This window comes from Benincasa hispida, unplaced genomic scaffold, assembly GCF_009727055.1.
Source record: "Benincasa hispida cultivar B227 unplaced genomic scaffold, ASM972705v1 Contig32, whole genome shotgun sequence".
Taxonomy (NCBI): domain Eukaryota; kingdom Viridiplantae; phylum Streptophyta; class Magnoliopsida; order Cucurbitales; family Cucurbitaceae; genus Benincasa; species Benincasa hispida.
The window spans coordinates 287,656-301,709 of NW_024064797.1; the positions used below are offsets into that span (position 1 = coordinate 287,656).

General features: G+C 27.6%; 1 protein-coding gene across 1 annotated transcript; it reads left to right on the forward strand.

Annotated features, from left to right (window-relative positions):
* The first annotated feature begins 2,582 nt into the window (after positions 1 to 2,582).
* Positions 2,583 to 13,329, forward strand: LOC120069352 (probable linoleate 9S-lipoxygenase 5). The gene is made up of 9 exons (XM_039021098.1): positions 2,583 to 2,841; positions 5,343 to 5,635; positions 6,956 to 7,196; positions 7,813 to 8,154; positions 8,884 to 8,969; positions 9,276 to 9,383; positions 9,470 to 9,774; positions 10,790 to 11,053; positions 12,234 to 13,329. Exons 1-9 carry the CDS (start codon positions 2,643 to 2,645, stop codon positions 12,985 to 12,987), a joined length of 2,592 nt encoding a protein of 863 aa, XP_038877026.1. The 5' UTR covers positions 2,583 to 2,642; the 3' UTR covers positions 12,988 to 13,329.
* The last annotated feature ends 725 nt before the right edge of the window (positions 13,330 to 14,054 follow it).

A 14,054-nucleotide genomic window follows, 5' to 3' on the forward strand; every position in this document is an offset into this window, starting at 1 on the left:
AACCTGGTAGACCGAAAAGTTCACGTTATCACAACGAGATGGATTGGACAAAACCAGCCACTCGACAACGATGTGGATTTTGTAACAAGTTAGAAACATAATGAAGGAAGTGTCCTTCGTTACTAAGACGAGCTCTAGATAGTTAGGGATTGAATAATAAATAATTTTTTTTATATATATTTCAATTTTTATTATAATTTATTATATATTCAATTTTTTTTATAATTAATCTACTGTATATTCATTTTTTTTTTGTAATCAATAAAGTTTTACATTATAAATAATCTAATATATTCAATTTATAGTATAAATAATCTAATATATTCAATTTATTGTCTAATGATTATTCAATTATAGTAAATAATCTAAATATATTCAATTTGTTGTCTAATGATTATTCAATTATAGTATAATAATCTAATATATTCAATTATATTCTAATGATTATTCAATTATAGTATGATTATTAGCTTCTTTCTCTCTCTGTTTTTTTTTTTATATATATTTCTATGGAAAGTTCAATAAAAGTGAAGATCCGCTCTCTTAGTCCCGCTCTCTCCTAAGATCTGGTTCTCTCACTCTCGCTCTCTCCTAAGATCTCGCTCTCTCAGTATCGCTCTCTCCTAAGATCTCGCCCTCTCACTCTCGCTCTCTCCTAAGATCTCTCTCTCACTCTCACTCTCACTCTCTCTCAATATCTCGCTTTCTCTGTTATTGTTGTTATTTTTCCATTAATGATTACTGGCTTTCATTTCTTTTGGACAACACTTTTTTGATTATGGATCTACTACCAGAAACTCAATGCATAATCTTAGCATTCAATGTGTATCCTGAATAATCTCATTTTCAATTATTCAACCATTTCATTTTACCAAGTTCAATGTTAGTCCAGATTAGTCAATATAAACTAAATCTCGCTCTCTCCAACATTCTCGCTTTGAATCTCGCTCTCTCTTAAAAATCTCGTTCAACATCTTGCTCTCTCCTACTATCTCGCTTTGAATCTCGCTCTTTCCTTAATCTGCTTCAGCCCACTTATCTCCTTAATCGCTTTGAAGTTTCGACATGTGTGTAATCTTCGACAACCTAATATACCAAAATTTTGTTCGTAGACAAAGCTAATTCGAAATTGTCTTTCATTCCAAGGCATAACTTGTATCTATGCGCTTCATATTTGCCTAGAGTTCGCTCCCAGAAATATAGCCATCCCCACCCCCTCAACGTCAATCCCACAAGCCTCCCGTCTAATTTGAAATGATAACAAAAATGCATAGGTTCTACAAAATGCATAGGTTGTTAGAAGCGAGCTCGAGTACACAGATACATATAGTATACTATCTCATTACTTTATTCCCTCTATGAGGGAAAAAGAAAAGTAATAAACCTACAATCTCGAGGGTGGATGTGTGTTGAAACTTCAACCTTCGACAACCTAAGTGAGATTCGCGAGATTTCCCTTGTCGAGGGTTGAAGTTTCGGCCTATGTATTGTTTCCAAAAGTTTTCTTTGTTCGTCGAGTTCTCAACGTTCAACCTCCACATTAGTCTAGTTCTCAACGTTCGACCTCTAGCCTCGAACTCCCAAAACAACAATATTTCTCTAATAAGTTTCAAAACAATAATATTTCTCTAATAAGTTTTGAAAACAACAATATTAATATTAAATGTCCGTTTAAGAAAACCCAAAAGAAGTAGAATCACGCTTACGTGGACATTGATAGAACCAACCAGCTTCAACTCTCACAAGAAAATAGTCAAATAATTAATATCCTCCACGAACGAACATTATTTAATTAATATTGGTTAATTTATAAGTTCAACCATCATTATTTAACTCACACATAGATTAATGGATTTTAAACTTTAAAAAATATTTTAAATAGTTTTTAAAATTGCAATATCGTGTAAAATAATTTATTCAAATTCAATTCTTTATCCAACAGCATCATACGTCTAAACTTGAGTATATAGTTGATCACGATGTTATTGTACATATCTTCAATCAAGTATCAAATATGGGTATCGATATTAAAATCGAGATTTAAATTTTAGAGAGAAATCAATAAAATATATATAGTATTTACGAATATTTCATCAAGTTAAAAAATTTATAAAATTTATATAAGCTAGAAATATTGTTATTAATATATATATTTTTATATTGGACTAAATAAATTACAATTTTTTTTAATGTTTTATGAGTATTTATAAAAAATATTAGAGATATCAATAGATGTTTAATATCGATTTCGTATAACTCAATTTATGGATATATTCATAGATATATCAACATATCAATAAATATTTTTGAGTTCCGAAACTATTATTCATCCTACCGATAGTCAAACTCGATTCTTAACAGATAAAATTTAAAGTTTTTTCTAAACCCAAATTTATAAGATACTTTGAGACAGAGGGTCACGAAACCCACAAAAAAAAAATGATTTTTTTCCAAAACGCAGACTTCTTAAGAGAGATGATGATAATGATGGAGGAAAAAAAAAAAAAAAACAAAATGGCAGCCATATTTTGGGCTATAAAATCCCAAGGGCTTCTTGGCTTTTAGGTACATGTTGTGAAAAACTTCTCTTCTTAAAGATATATCGAGTGTTTTGTTTTGTTTGTAATTGGTTAGAGAAAGAAATGTCATTGATTGGAAGCATTGTGGGGGCTATCTCTGGGTTGAAACATGGAGGGAAGAAGATCCATGGAACTGTGGTTTTAATGAGAGACAATGTTTTGGACTTTAATGATTTTGGTTCTACTGTTCTTGATAATCTTCATGAGCTTTTAGGGGACGGTGTTTCTATTCGACTCATTAGCGCTCAACATGGTGACCCTTGTGAGTATTTACCTTACTTTTTGGTTGGAGATATTTATTTCATTTTCATTTTTGAACTTTCGAACCAAGGCTAGATTCATCATTAAGTTCTATATATTTGCGTTGAATAACTTGAATTATACATGTGTATTAGAGGTTACCAGAAAATGTTTATTCAATTCAATGATTAAAATATCAATGTCGATGTCGATATTGATATTGAGATTTTGATTTTACTTATATATCTATAAAATATTGATATTGAGGGATATTTTCTACAAATCACGAAATTTATAAAAATTAGTTTAAATAAACTTGTTTTTAATCCCAAACTAATTTATGGATATTGTTATTAATAATTTTATTTATATTGGATTAAATAGATGACACTTTTTATGTTTTACATGAATTTATAAAAGATGTTGGATATATCTAGATAATTAATATCGATGTTGAATTCTTCGATTTACAGATATATAACATGTTGATAGATATTTTCGTATGCTAAAAATCTTCCATAATTCAACCAAAGGATAAATTATCCATCGACATGTTGATAAAAATATTCGTCAACCATCAATACGCTACCGATCATGCATAATTCAAGTTAATTGAGATTTAGGGTGCACTTATTGATCCCAATTTATTGTGTTTCTTGTTAAAAAAAATTAATAATAATGCTGCATGCTAGAGGTTTGCAAAACTATTTGAGCTTTTTACTTATAAAATCTTTGGAGAAGCATTTTTCTTCTTTGCCTCTCTTTAGTCCTTTTTATATAATGATCTTTGTAAGTTACTCTCTACTTATTTTTTTCCGCCTCTCTTTGTTTTCATGTTTTTTTTTTTTTTAAATGGGTTAATAACAAAAAAGAAAAAGAAAAAATCAATTTAATCTTTTGTTTAAAAAAATTACTAATGTTTCACAAGTTATAATATTATCGTCTTTGATTATTTCAAAACTATTCTTGGTGTAGAATTGTATTAAAATAATAATTGAACTAAAATCGGAATTTGAAGTGGCGTGGCGGTGACCTAAAATATTATGATATTCTAAATTTCAATTTTGGTTCAACATTCTAATGGATTTCTATTCTAATTATAGTTTTGAAATTTTCACTCAAGGTTAAGGATAATATTATCGTAACTTTTTTTAAAAAATATGTATATATATTTTTAATTAAACAGCAACGTTGATGAATATTTGTTTTTAAATTTAGCCTTCTTATATTTTTTATAAAAACTTCTTTCAACTAGTTTTTTTTTAATTAATATGCATAATTTATTTAAAATATCTTACATCATTAATGATATCAACATGATATATATATATACATAAACTCTCAAATCCACATAATACTCAATAATAAAATTTTTATTAAACACCCTACACAAAGTAAACGGGTTTTAACTAATTCAGAGACTATTACAAAACATATGAAAGTCTACGGTGACCAAGTTTTTTTTTTCTCCAAAGAATGCGTAAATTTAAAGAAGACTTTTAAGCTGGTTAAGATAATGATTGATTTAACATTTTCTTAAAGTATTGAACTTCTCATTTTAATTATAATACTTTAACAAAATGTTTTTTTTTTCTTTTCTTTTTCCCAATCTTCTTGACATGTGGTTTTCATATTTCAAAAGCAAAGTTATTTTAATTTCTGAAAATGCTCCTAAAATATAGACATAAATAATAAAAAGAATTAATATAAGTAATTTTTATATTTTTTAAACCAAGTCAAAATTTGAAAACTAAAAAGTAGGCTCCATTTGGTTTTCATTTCATTTTTAGTTTTTGAAAATTAAAACCTATTTTCTTTAGTTTTCTTACAATAATTTGCTTATACAAAAGTTGAATTATTAACTAAATTAAAAAGAACAAGTTTTTAAAAACTACAGCATCGTTTGGTGAGCATTTCATTTTTGTTTTTCGGTTTTTGAATATTAAGCTTATTTGCTCTTGATTTTTCACAATAATTTGTATTTTTCTTATATATAAAAGTTAAATTTTTAGTCAAATTTTAAAAATAAAAAAAAGTTTTTAAAACTACTTTTTTTAGTTTTTCAAATTTGGTTTGATTTTTGAAAATATTGGTTAAAAGTAGACAATAAAGCAAAAAATTTAGATATGGAAGTATTGTTTTAATTTTCAAAAAAAAAAAAATAATAAATCAAAGGGGGCCTACTTTTTTTGGTTGAAAACATTAGGAAAAAAAAAACAAAGAAATTTAGAGGTAAAATAAGTGTTTATAGGTTTAATTTTTAAAAACTAAAAAAAATTTCAAATGGTTATCAAAGAGGACTATAGTATTTAAGTTAACTTGTTTTTGTTTTTGAAATTTGACTAATAATTCAACTCTTTTATTTAAAAAGGATAAAAGCTCGAATAAAAAATAAAGAAACAATAAAAAATAAAAATACTAAATAATTAGTAAACGAGTCTAAAGATGCGATTATTTCGAAGATCATGATTTATGTAGTAGAACAACTATTAATTATTATTATTATTGTGTTCAACAAAACAGCTAAAGATTTTCAAGGGAAAGTGGGAGAGGCAGCATACTTAGAGAATTGGATTGGGAATACAATAATTCCAATATTTGCTGGAGAAACAGCCTTCAGTATTACATTTGATTGGGATGAAGAAATAGGAATCCCAGGCGCTTTCTTCATCAGAAATGAACATTTTAGTGAATTCTTTCTCAAATCTCTCACTCTTGAGGATGTTCCTACCCATGGTAGACTTCATTTTGATTGCAATTCTTGGGTTTATCCTGCTGATAAATACAAAAAGGATCGTATTTTTTTCGCCAATCAGGTAATTTTTCGTAACAAAAAAACGTTAATCAAACCATATTGTCTAAATTAAAAAACGATACTCTTTTATCAAGCTATCAATTGTCATTATACGTATGATAACGTTTTGTGGTGTGATCTAATTAACTCATTATTTCATGTCTTGTAAGATGTTAATTGTTGTGATTTTTTTTTAAAAAATTAAGAAATCAAAACATAAGGTATTTCTCACTAAGATAATAAAACTATATCTTAATTTCAAATCATTGTTTTATCCTTTAGTTTTAATACATTTAGCTAGAGGAAAAAATATTTTGATTTTTTTTTAAAAAAAAACTGAAATTAGAAATTAAATTATATTTATATAGCCTTTTACTTTTTATTTAAGAATTAAAAAAAGAAAAAAGGTTGATTGTGCTCATCAACTATGTATTAATTTATGTTTATTCACTTATCAAGTTGCTATCTTAATTGATGATTAAATATAATAAAATGGTTTAAGACAGCAAGTTTGTATGATAATGATACTTTAATAAAGAATCCCTAGCTTAGCCTATGTATTTGGAATAATTAATATTTTAAAATAGAAGGACTTTGCCTTGATATACTCTTGACATGTAATTAATTAAGATAAGTGCATTGTTGCATAATAATTTGTATCCCTCAACATATTTTGTTTCACATTTTCTTAGTTTTGGGATTTATTTATATAACAATAATAATAAATCAAAAGTCCAAACGTTGCAAGCAACAAAATATAACTAATAAAACATTATTTAGCTCCGTTTTGTAATTATTTGATTATTTGATTTTTGTTTTTTAAAATTAAGCCTATTTTATTTACTTTTTTTTACAATGATTTGCATCTTTGTTAAGTACAATGGTTAAATAATTCTTAGCCAAATGTCAAAAACAAAAACTACTTTTTGAAAACTACTTATTTTAATTTTCAAATTTGGCTTGGATTTTTTAACCATTGGTAAAAAGTAGGTAACAAAAGAAGAAATTTGTAGTTGGAAGTAGTATCTATAGGTTTCATTTTCAAAAACAAAATGATACCAAACGGGGTCTTAATAATTCATGTTTTTAAATAGTTGAAAACCAAGTATGAGAGGAGTAATTCAAGATGGTAACAATTTTACGTCATTTCGTATTTTTGGATATTGAACATCCTTTATAGGCTCTGATACCATACTCACGTATCTTATAATAATTATGAAGTCTCTTATTCATTATTTTCAAGGTGGGATAGCTGTTGACCTTTTGATTGAATGTATATATAATATTTTAATAAATTGAGCTATGTTCAGATTGACAATATATAACGATGTTTTGAAAACAGACATATCTTCCTAACGAAACACCCGAGCCACTTCGAAAATATAGGGCAGATGAATTATTGAACCTTAGAGGAAATGGGAAAGGAGAAAGAAAGGAATGGGATAGAATATATGACTATGATGTATACAATGATATTGGTGACCCTGATACTAATTTGGACCTTGGTCGTCCTATACTTGGAGGCTCATCTAAATATCCTTACCCTCGTAGAGGAAGAACTGGAAGACCACCTTCTAAAAAAGGTAAATTAATTATCATTTGTAATTTTTTTTAAATCATTACTATTATAAATAATTTATTTTCTACTTAATTAAGTTTAATTAATCAATATATTATTGTCTCACCTTGATAATAATGTTTAACCAATTTAAGTTTTTTTTTTCTCCTCTGTCCATGTTGAGGATAATTATGTATTATTTGTATATCAAGCATGTTGATCATTCTTTTTTCCTTATCTCAATTTTTTATAATACATTTCTCAATTTATAAATGACAAAACTGTTGAAGATATTTACAAATAATAACAAAATATCACCGTTTATCTATGATAAACTGTAGTACTACTATCCTATCACGGTCTATCGTAAATAGACAATGAAATTTTGCTATATTTGCAAATATTTTGATTCATTTTTCTATATTTGAAAATAATCCTAAAACTATATAAGACATGTCCATTTTTTTTGTTTTTTTTGGACTTAACATGTAACCGTTGAGATTTAAACTTAACTTTTATGATTAAGAATGTTTATCTTGATGAGTTGAGTTAAACTTAGAAGTGAGGCAATGTTGAAATAAATTATAATTAATATTACTAAAGGGTAATGAATTTTGTTTATTGTGATTTTGAACATGCAGATCCCAACAGTGAAAGTAGATTACCAAGTTCAAGTAAAGCAACTGATGTGTATGTTCCAAGAGATGAAAGATTTGGTCACTTGAAGATGTCAGATTTTCTTGCTTATGGTCTAAAATCAATTTCAAGATCAATCAAACCAAAATTGGAAGATCTATTTGATAGTACCCCAGGGGAATTTGATGACTTTAATGATGTCTTTGATCTCTATGAAAAAGGTTTGCCTGTTCCAAGTACTTTGATTCAGAGTATCACTGAAAACATTCCAGCTCCATTGCTTAAAGAAATCTTTAGAACTGATGGTGAAAGATTTCTTAGATTCCCAACTCCTCAGCTACTTCATGGTATGTTTTTTTTTGGTTTTGTTTTCTTGCTTTTTCTTTGGAGAAACCGAGAATAGTTTCTTTTTTAACGGTTTCTTATTTCTCGTTTCATGTTTTTAAGGAAAAGATATAAGATTTTAAAAAAGTATAAATAGTGTAGTGTTTTTAACTGAACTCGAGATTCCGTGAGTACATAGTGTAGTTATTTTACTAAACCATTAATATGTATATTAATGCATAAATGAAATGTGGAGTGACTTATGGTAAATTATATATGTGTGAAGTACTTGACGTGACTTAATATTTAGATGCAACACGTAACATAGTTTTATTATGGATGCTCATGTGGTGGACCGTAGAAATCGTGAAAAAAAAAATAAATTTAGAGTTAAAAAAGGAACAAAAAGAATTTATTTGGAAAAAAAAAAAAAGAAATGTTAAAAAACGAGAGCTATCAAATGCACCTATTTAGAGAAATTTTATTAGCCAACAAATATTACCTCTTTAATTAGTTAGTTCATACTTTTTTTTAAAATAAAATCACTAGCCACATTTAAATTTTGTAATCAACAAAGTAAGAAGGCACTTTTATTCACTTATTATTTAAACATTGATCTAGTCTTACATGTTTAAATATAAAGTCCTCCCAAAACAAAATATACTTTAAACTATTTTTTTATTGAATTTGTTTGTAATGGATCATAACATTCTTGGGATTTTTTTTTCTCTGAATTTAATGACTTTGAATAGAGAATAAGACTGCATGGAGCACTGATGAAGAATTTGCAAGAGAAATGTTGGCCGGAGTTAACCCAGTAGTCATTGCTCGTCTTCAAGTAATTTTTCTTATTATCATAATTTGGTTAAAATACAATTTTAGTATATAAACTTTCAATAACTCTTAAATTTAGTCTCCTAAATTTTACTTTTGAACTATGAATCTTTTCTCTAAAAATATTGAAAAGAAATTCATATATTGTAGTTTCTTGCTTGAAATTACAATACTTATTATTTAATCAATTTGAAAAAAATATTATTTAAGATTTATTAAAAGTATAGGTACTATTATAACATAATTATTTTGTTTTTATTGGAGTTTATTTAGAAACTTTAAACTTATAACACATTTTTAATAATTACAGGAATTTCCACCTACAAGTAAACTAGACCCTAACATTTATGGTGATCAAACAAGCAAAATAACTGAAGAACACATAAAAGATGGCTTGGATGGAGCGACTGTGGATGAGGTAAAAATCAAGAAAATTTAGAGTTTTATTATTAACTTTTGAAACTTTTCTTTAAATTAATTTTCAATAATTATGTTTTTGGATAGGCAATTGAGAAGAACAAGCTATATATATTGAATCACCATGATTCATTGATTCCATATCTTAGAAGAATAAATACAACTCCCACAAAGACATATGCCACAAGAACAATTTTGTTCTTGAAAAATGATGGCACTTTAAAGCCATTGGCAATTGAACTAAGCTTGCCACATCCTGAAGGAGACAAATTTGGAGTGATTAGCAAAGTAATTTTGCCTGCTAAGACAGGAATTGATGGCTCAATTTGGCAGCTAGCTAAAGCTTATGTTACTGTTAATGATACTGGCTACCATCAACTTATTAGCCACTGGTAACATTTTCTCATTCCATACCCCTACTCAAAATTATAAAATTATTAGAAAAAAAAGTATACTCTTAGTCCCTCAGATTTGATTTAGATTGCATTTGGATCCTTGAATTTTCAAACTCCACGATTTTACTTATCAATTTTACTTTTGGTAGTACTCTTGATTCCTCCGTTACTTTTTATGTTAATTCCTAATAGATCAAAGCTGACATGACACCTACTTTTTCTATTAATTTTTTTTCTCTAATTTTAAATAATTAGATTATAAAAAAGAAATTTTCACACCTAAGAAAAATGTCAAATTATTTACAGAAATAGCAAAAAATATACTGATAGACATTGATAGACTTCTATCAACCTCTACCAATGATAGACTTGTATCAGTTTCTATCACTGATAGTATCAATGATAGACTTCTATCAGTTTCTATCACCGATAGACACTGATAGACTTCTATCAGCGTTTATCAGTGATAGACTTGTATACTTCTATCACTGATAGATACTGATCGACTTTTATCAACGTCTATGTGATAGACATTGATAACAATGTCTATGTGATAGACATTGTCTATCACCAATGTCTATCACAAATTAAATTTTGCTATTTGTATAAATATTTTTCCTAAGTATTTTTTTTTTTAAAGAAAAAAGAAAGAAGAAGAAGCAACAAGAGTTTACCAAGTGGTAAACCATGGTTGGACGAATGCAATCTAGGATGTACTCAAATATTTGTTTAAAGGAAGACACACGAGTTCAAGTTAATTTATTATAATTATATATAATATTCAAAATATTTTGATAAGTTTGATTTTTTTTTTTTTTTTTATTAGTTCTTGCTGTCATTTTTTTTATAAAATTTTTCCTAAATCTTGATTTGTCAATTTTTATTTGCTTATCAAAACCTTATCATACTCACACCATTTATGAATAAATCCACCCACCTATATATCTTTAATAAAGTTGAATAATAATTCTTTAAATTTATATTATTTGCTTACTTTTTTTATAATGTATAGGTTAAATACTCATGCAACAATCGAGCCATTTGTAATAGCAACAAACAGACAATTAAGTGTTGTTCATCCAATTCATAAGTTACTTGTTCCTCATTTTCGAGATACAATGAACATTAATGCTTTAGCCCGACAATCTCTTATTAATGCGGATGGCATTATTGAAACAACTCATTATCCAGCTAAATACTCCATGGAGATGTCTTCTTTTGTTTACAAAAGTTGGGTCTTCCCTCAACAAGCTCTCCCTGCTGATCTCATCAAAAGGTAATCATCATTACAAAATATTAAGACCCTGTTTCATTACAACAATTTCGTGTTTTTTGGTTTTTAAAAATTAAGAACCAACTTTACTTTAGCTATTGGTCTCTTTTGTTTTGGTTATATATCCTATTCTATAGAACTCATTTGATAACTATTTGATTGATTTGATTTGATTTAATTTTATTTTTTTTATGACCTTCATTTTTCTTAAGGTAATAAATATTTGAATTTTAGAAAATTTGGAAAACAAAAACATGTTTTTAAAAATTATTTTTTAGGTCCTATTTAAAAATGATTTCATTTTTTATTGTTGTATGATTTTGAAATTTATGTTTGTTTGTTCCCAATTACTTATTATGGTTTTTAACTCTCTTAAAGTAACGTTTGAATTTTTTGATCAAATTTTAAAAATAAATAAGTAGTTAAAGAGCAAAATATATACATACATACATATATATATATAAGTTTTCAAAGCTCGGCTTGGTGTTTGAAAACATTGGTGTAGAGAAGTGAGTTACTAGACAAATAAACTTGTAGGTAGAAATAATGAGTTTAGAAACTTAGTTTTTTCAAAAATAAAAAACAAAGAATCAAATGGTTATTAAATGCAACTTTTAGATTTTCAAAATTTGGTAAGGATATTTTGAAAACATGGTTAGAATGAGAGAGTATATATAGATAATAAAACAAAAAAATGTCATACATAGAAATAATACTTATAAACTTAATTTTTAAAATCTAACAAAAAAAAAAACTAAGACGTCGTTGGGTAATTATTTGATGTATGATTTTTTTTTTTGAAAATTAAGTCTCACCTCCAATTTTCTTCATTTGTAATCTACATTTCATCAATGGTTTAAAAAACAAGCAAAAATTTGAAAACTAAAAAAAAATAGCTTTTAAAAATTTGTTTTTATTTTTAGAATTTGGCTAAGAATTCCATCATTGTACTTCAAAAAAATATAAATCATTGTAAGAAATAGTGAGAAAATAGATTTAATTTTCAAAAACAAAAAACAAAAAACAAAAAACTAGATGATTACCAAATGGAACCTTAAATTAGTTGTCAAATGGGACATACCTTAGTAATTTTTTTACCAAAAAAAGAAAAACACAATCAATAATTTATTTTCATGTCTCACTTCATTCATTAACATTCAAACCTTGGCATAATTTGTTAAAGAGGAGTTGCAATAGAGGATTCAAGCTCTCCCCATGGTCTTAAACTCCTAATAGAAGACTATCCCTATGCTGTTGATGGTCTTGAGATTTGGTCAGCAATCAAAACATGGGTACAAGATTATTGCTCTTTCTACTACAAAAATGATCAAACACTACATAATGATACAGAGCTTCAATCATGGTGGAAAGAGCTTCGTGAGAAAGGCCATGCAGACAAGAAAGACGAACCATGGTGGCCAAAGATGCAATCCCTTCAAGACCTTATAGAAACTTGTACGATTATTATATGGATCTCTTCAGCTCTTCATGCTGCAGTTAACTTTGGACAATATCCTTATGGTGGCTTCCCTCCCAACCGACCATCAACTAGTCGTCGGTTCCTACCGGAAAACGGTACTCCCAATTACAAAGAGCTCGAGTCGAACCCTGAGAAGGCATTCTTGAAAACAATCACTTCACAATTGCAAGCTCTTGTGGGGGTGTCAGTTATTGAGATTTTGTCAAGACATTCTTCAGACGAAGTTTATTTAGGGCAAAGAAGCAACCCTGAATGGACTTTGGATAAGGAAGCTTTGGAAGCATTTGAGAAGTTTGGGGAAAAGTTGGGTGAAATTGAAGCGGAGATTGCTATGAGAAATAAAGATCCTGAATTGAAAAATAGAGTTGGACCTGTGGATATGCCATATACTTTGTTGTTTCCTACTAGTTCAGAAGGTCTCACAGGTAGAGGAATTCCTAATAGCATTTCTATTTAAATGAAACCTTAGGGTTTCATAATTTCATCTTTTTAGTTTATCGAGTGACAATCGTAATAAGTTGCAGAATAATATTTGGATGTATATCTTAGATTGTAGTTATCCCTCTTTAAGCATCTCGTTCCATCCACACTGAAGAAAAAATTCTGATAGAAAAAGAGTTTGTCAAGTGTTCATAAATTGTGGTTGGACAACTGGATGGATTGCTGAAAAAATAGATGCAGTCTAAGATGTATGGTACGTTTTTCTATAAAATTGTGTATGGTTTGAATGGGTTAGGTGGGTTATGGTTTATTGTTTTATGTATTATTATTTATGAATAATTTTATGGAGTGATTGATGTTTCAATAAACCATGGTTAAAGCTTGAAGAATTAGTTGATTTCATTTATATTTGTTTCTTTAGTATTGCTATATATCAATATTGTTATGTGTGTGTTCCACAATGTATTAAATTCTCAATCGCAAAGCGAATATAGTTTAGTTGGTATAAAGATATACACTACAAGAAAAAGATTCTTTCTTAATGCACGAGATGATGAGAGAAGCCCAATATGTTTTTTTGTTGTTGCTGTTGTTTTTTTTTTTTTTTTTTTTTTTTTTTAATCTATCGACATGTTTTTTGTTAAGTGTTGTTTTTATTGATAAATACCTCAAAATACTTATAGAATAGTAATCCATATGTTTTATATTACAACAAATGCATAATTTGTTCATCCAAATAAGGTTAACAAAAAGAACCTAAATGACCCATTTGAAGTTTTACAAAGCAAAATATTGATTGTATTTTATAAAAAGAACCTACCTAATTGGATTGAACCATTCAAATTTTACAAACCAACCATAACAAAAATTAATGGGTCCTATCTCACGCCACGTCATGTCATTCCTTTGCATAAACTTTAAACTGTTCATCCCAAATCACCTAATAAAGACAACATGTAAACTTAAGTTAAATGATTATTATTCCAAACTTATGTATATAAACTATTTTGACATAACAAATAAAAAAAATAGAAACACATAACACACTCCACATACTCCATACAACACGTAACTTCACATACA

Excerpts from the sequence above, each read along its gene's own strand:
- LOC120069352 (XM_039021098.1), top strand. The coding sequence starts at position 2,643 with ATGTCATTGATTGGAAGCATTGTGGGGGCTATCTCTGGGTTGAAACAT. Across the intron at positions 8,155-8,883 it reads AACTCCTCAGCTACTTCATG|AGAATAAGACTGCATGGAGC; the intron begins GTATGTTTTTTT and ends GACTTTGAATAG. Across the intron at positions 11,054-12,233 it reads CCTGCTGATCTCATCAAAAG|AGGAGTTGCAATAGAGGATT; the intron begins GTAATCATCATT and ends AATTTGTTAAAG.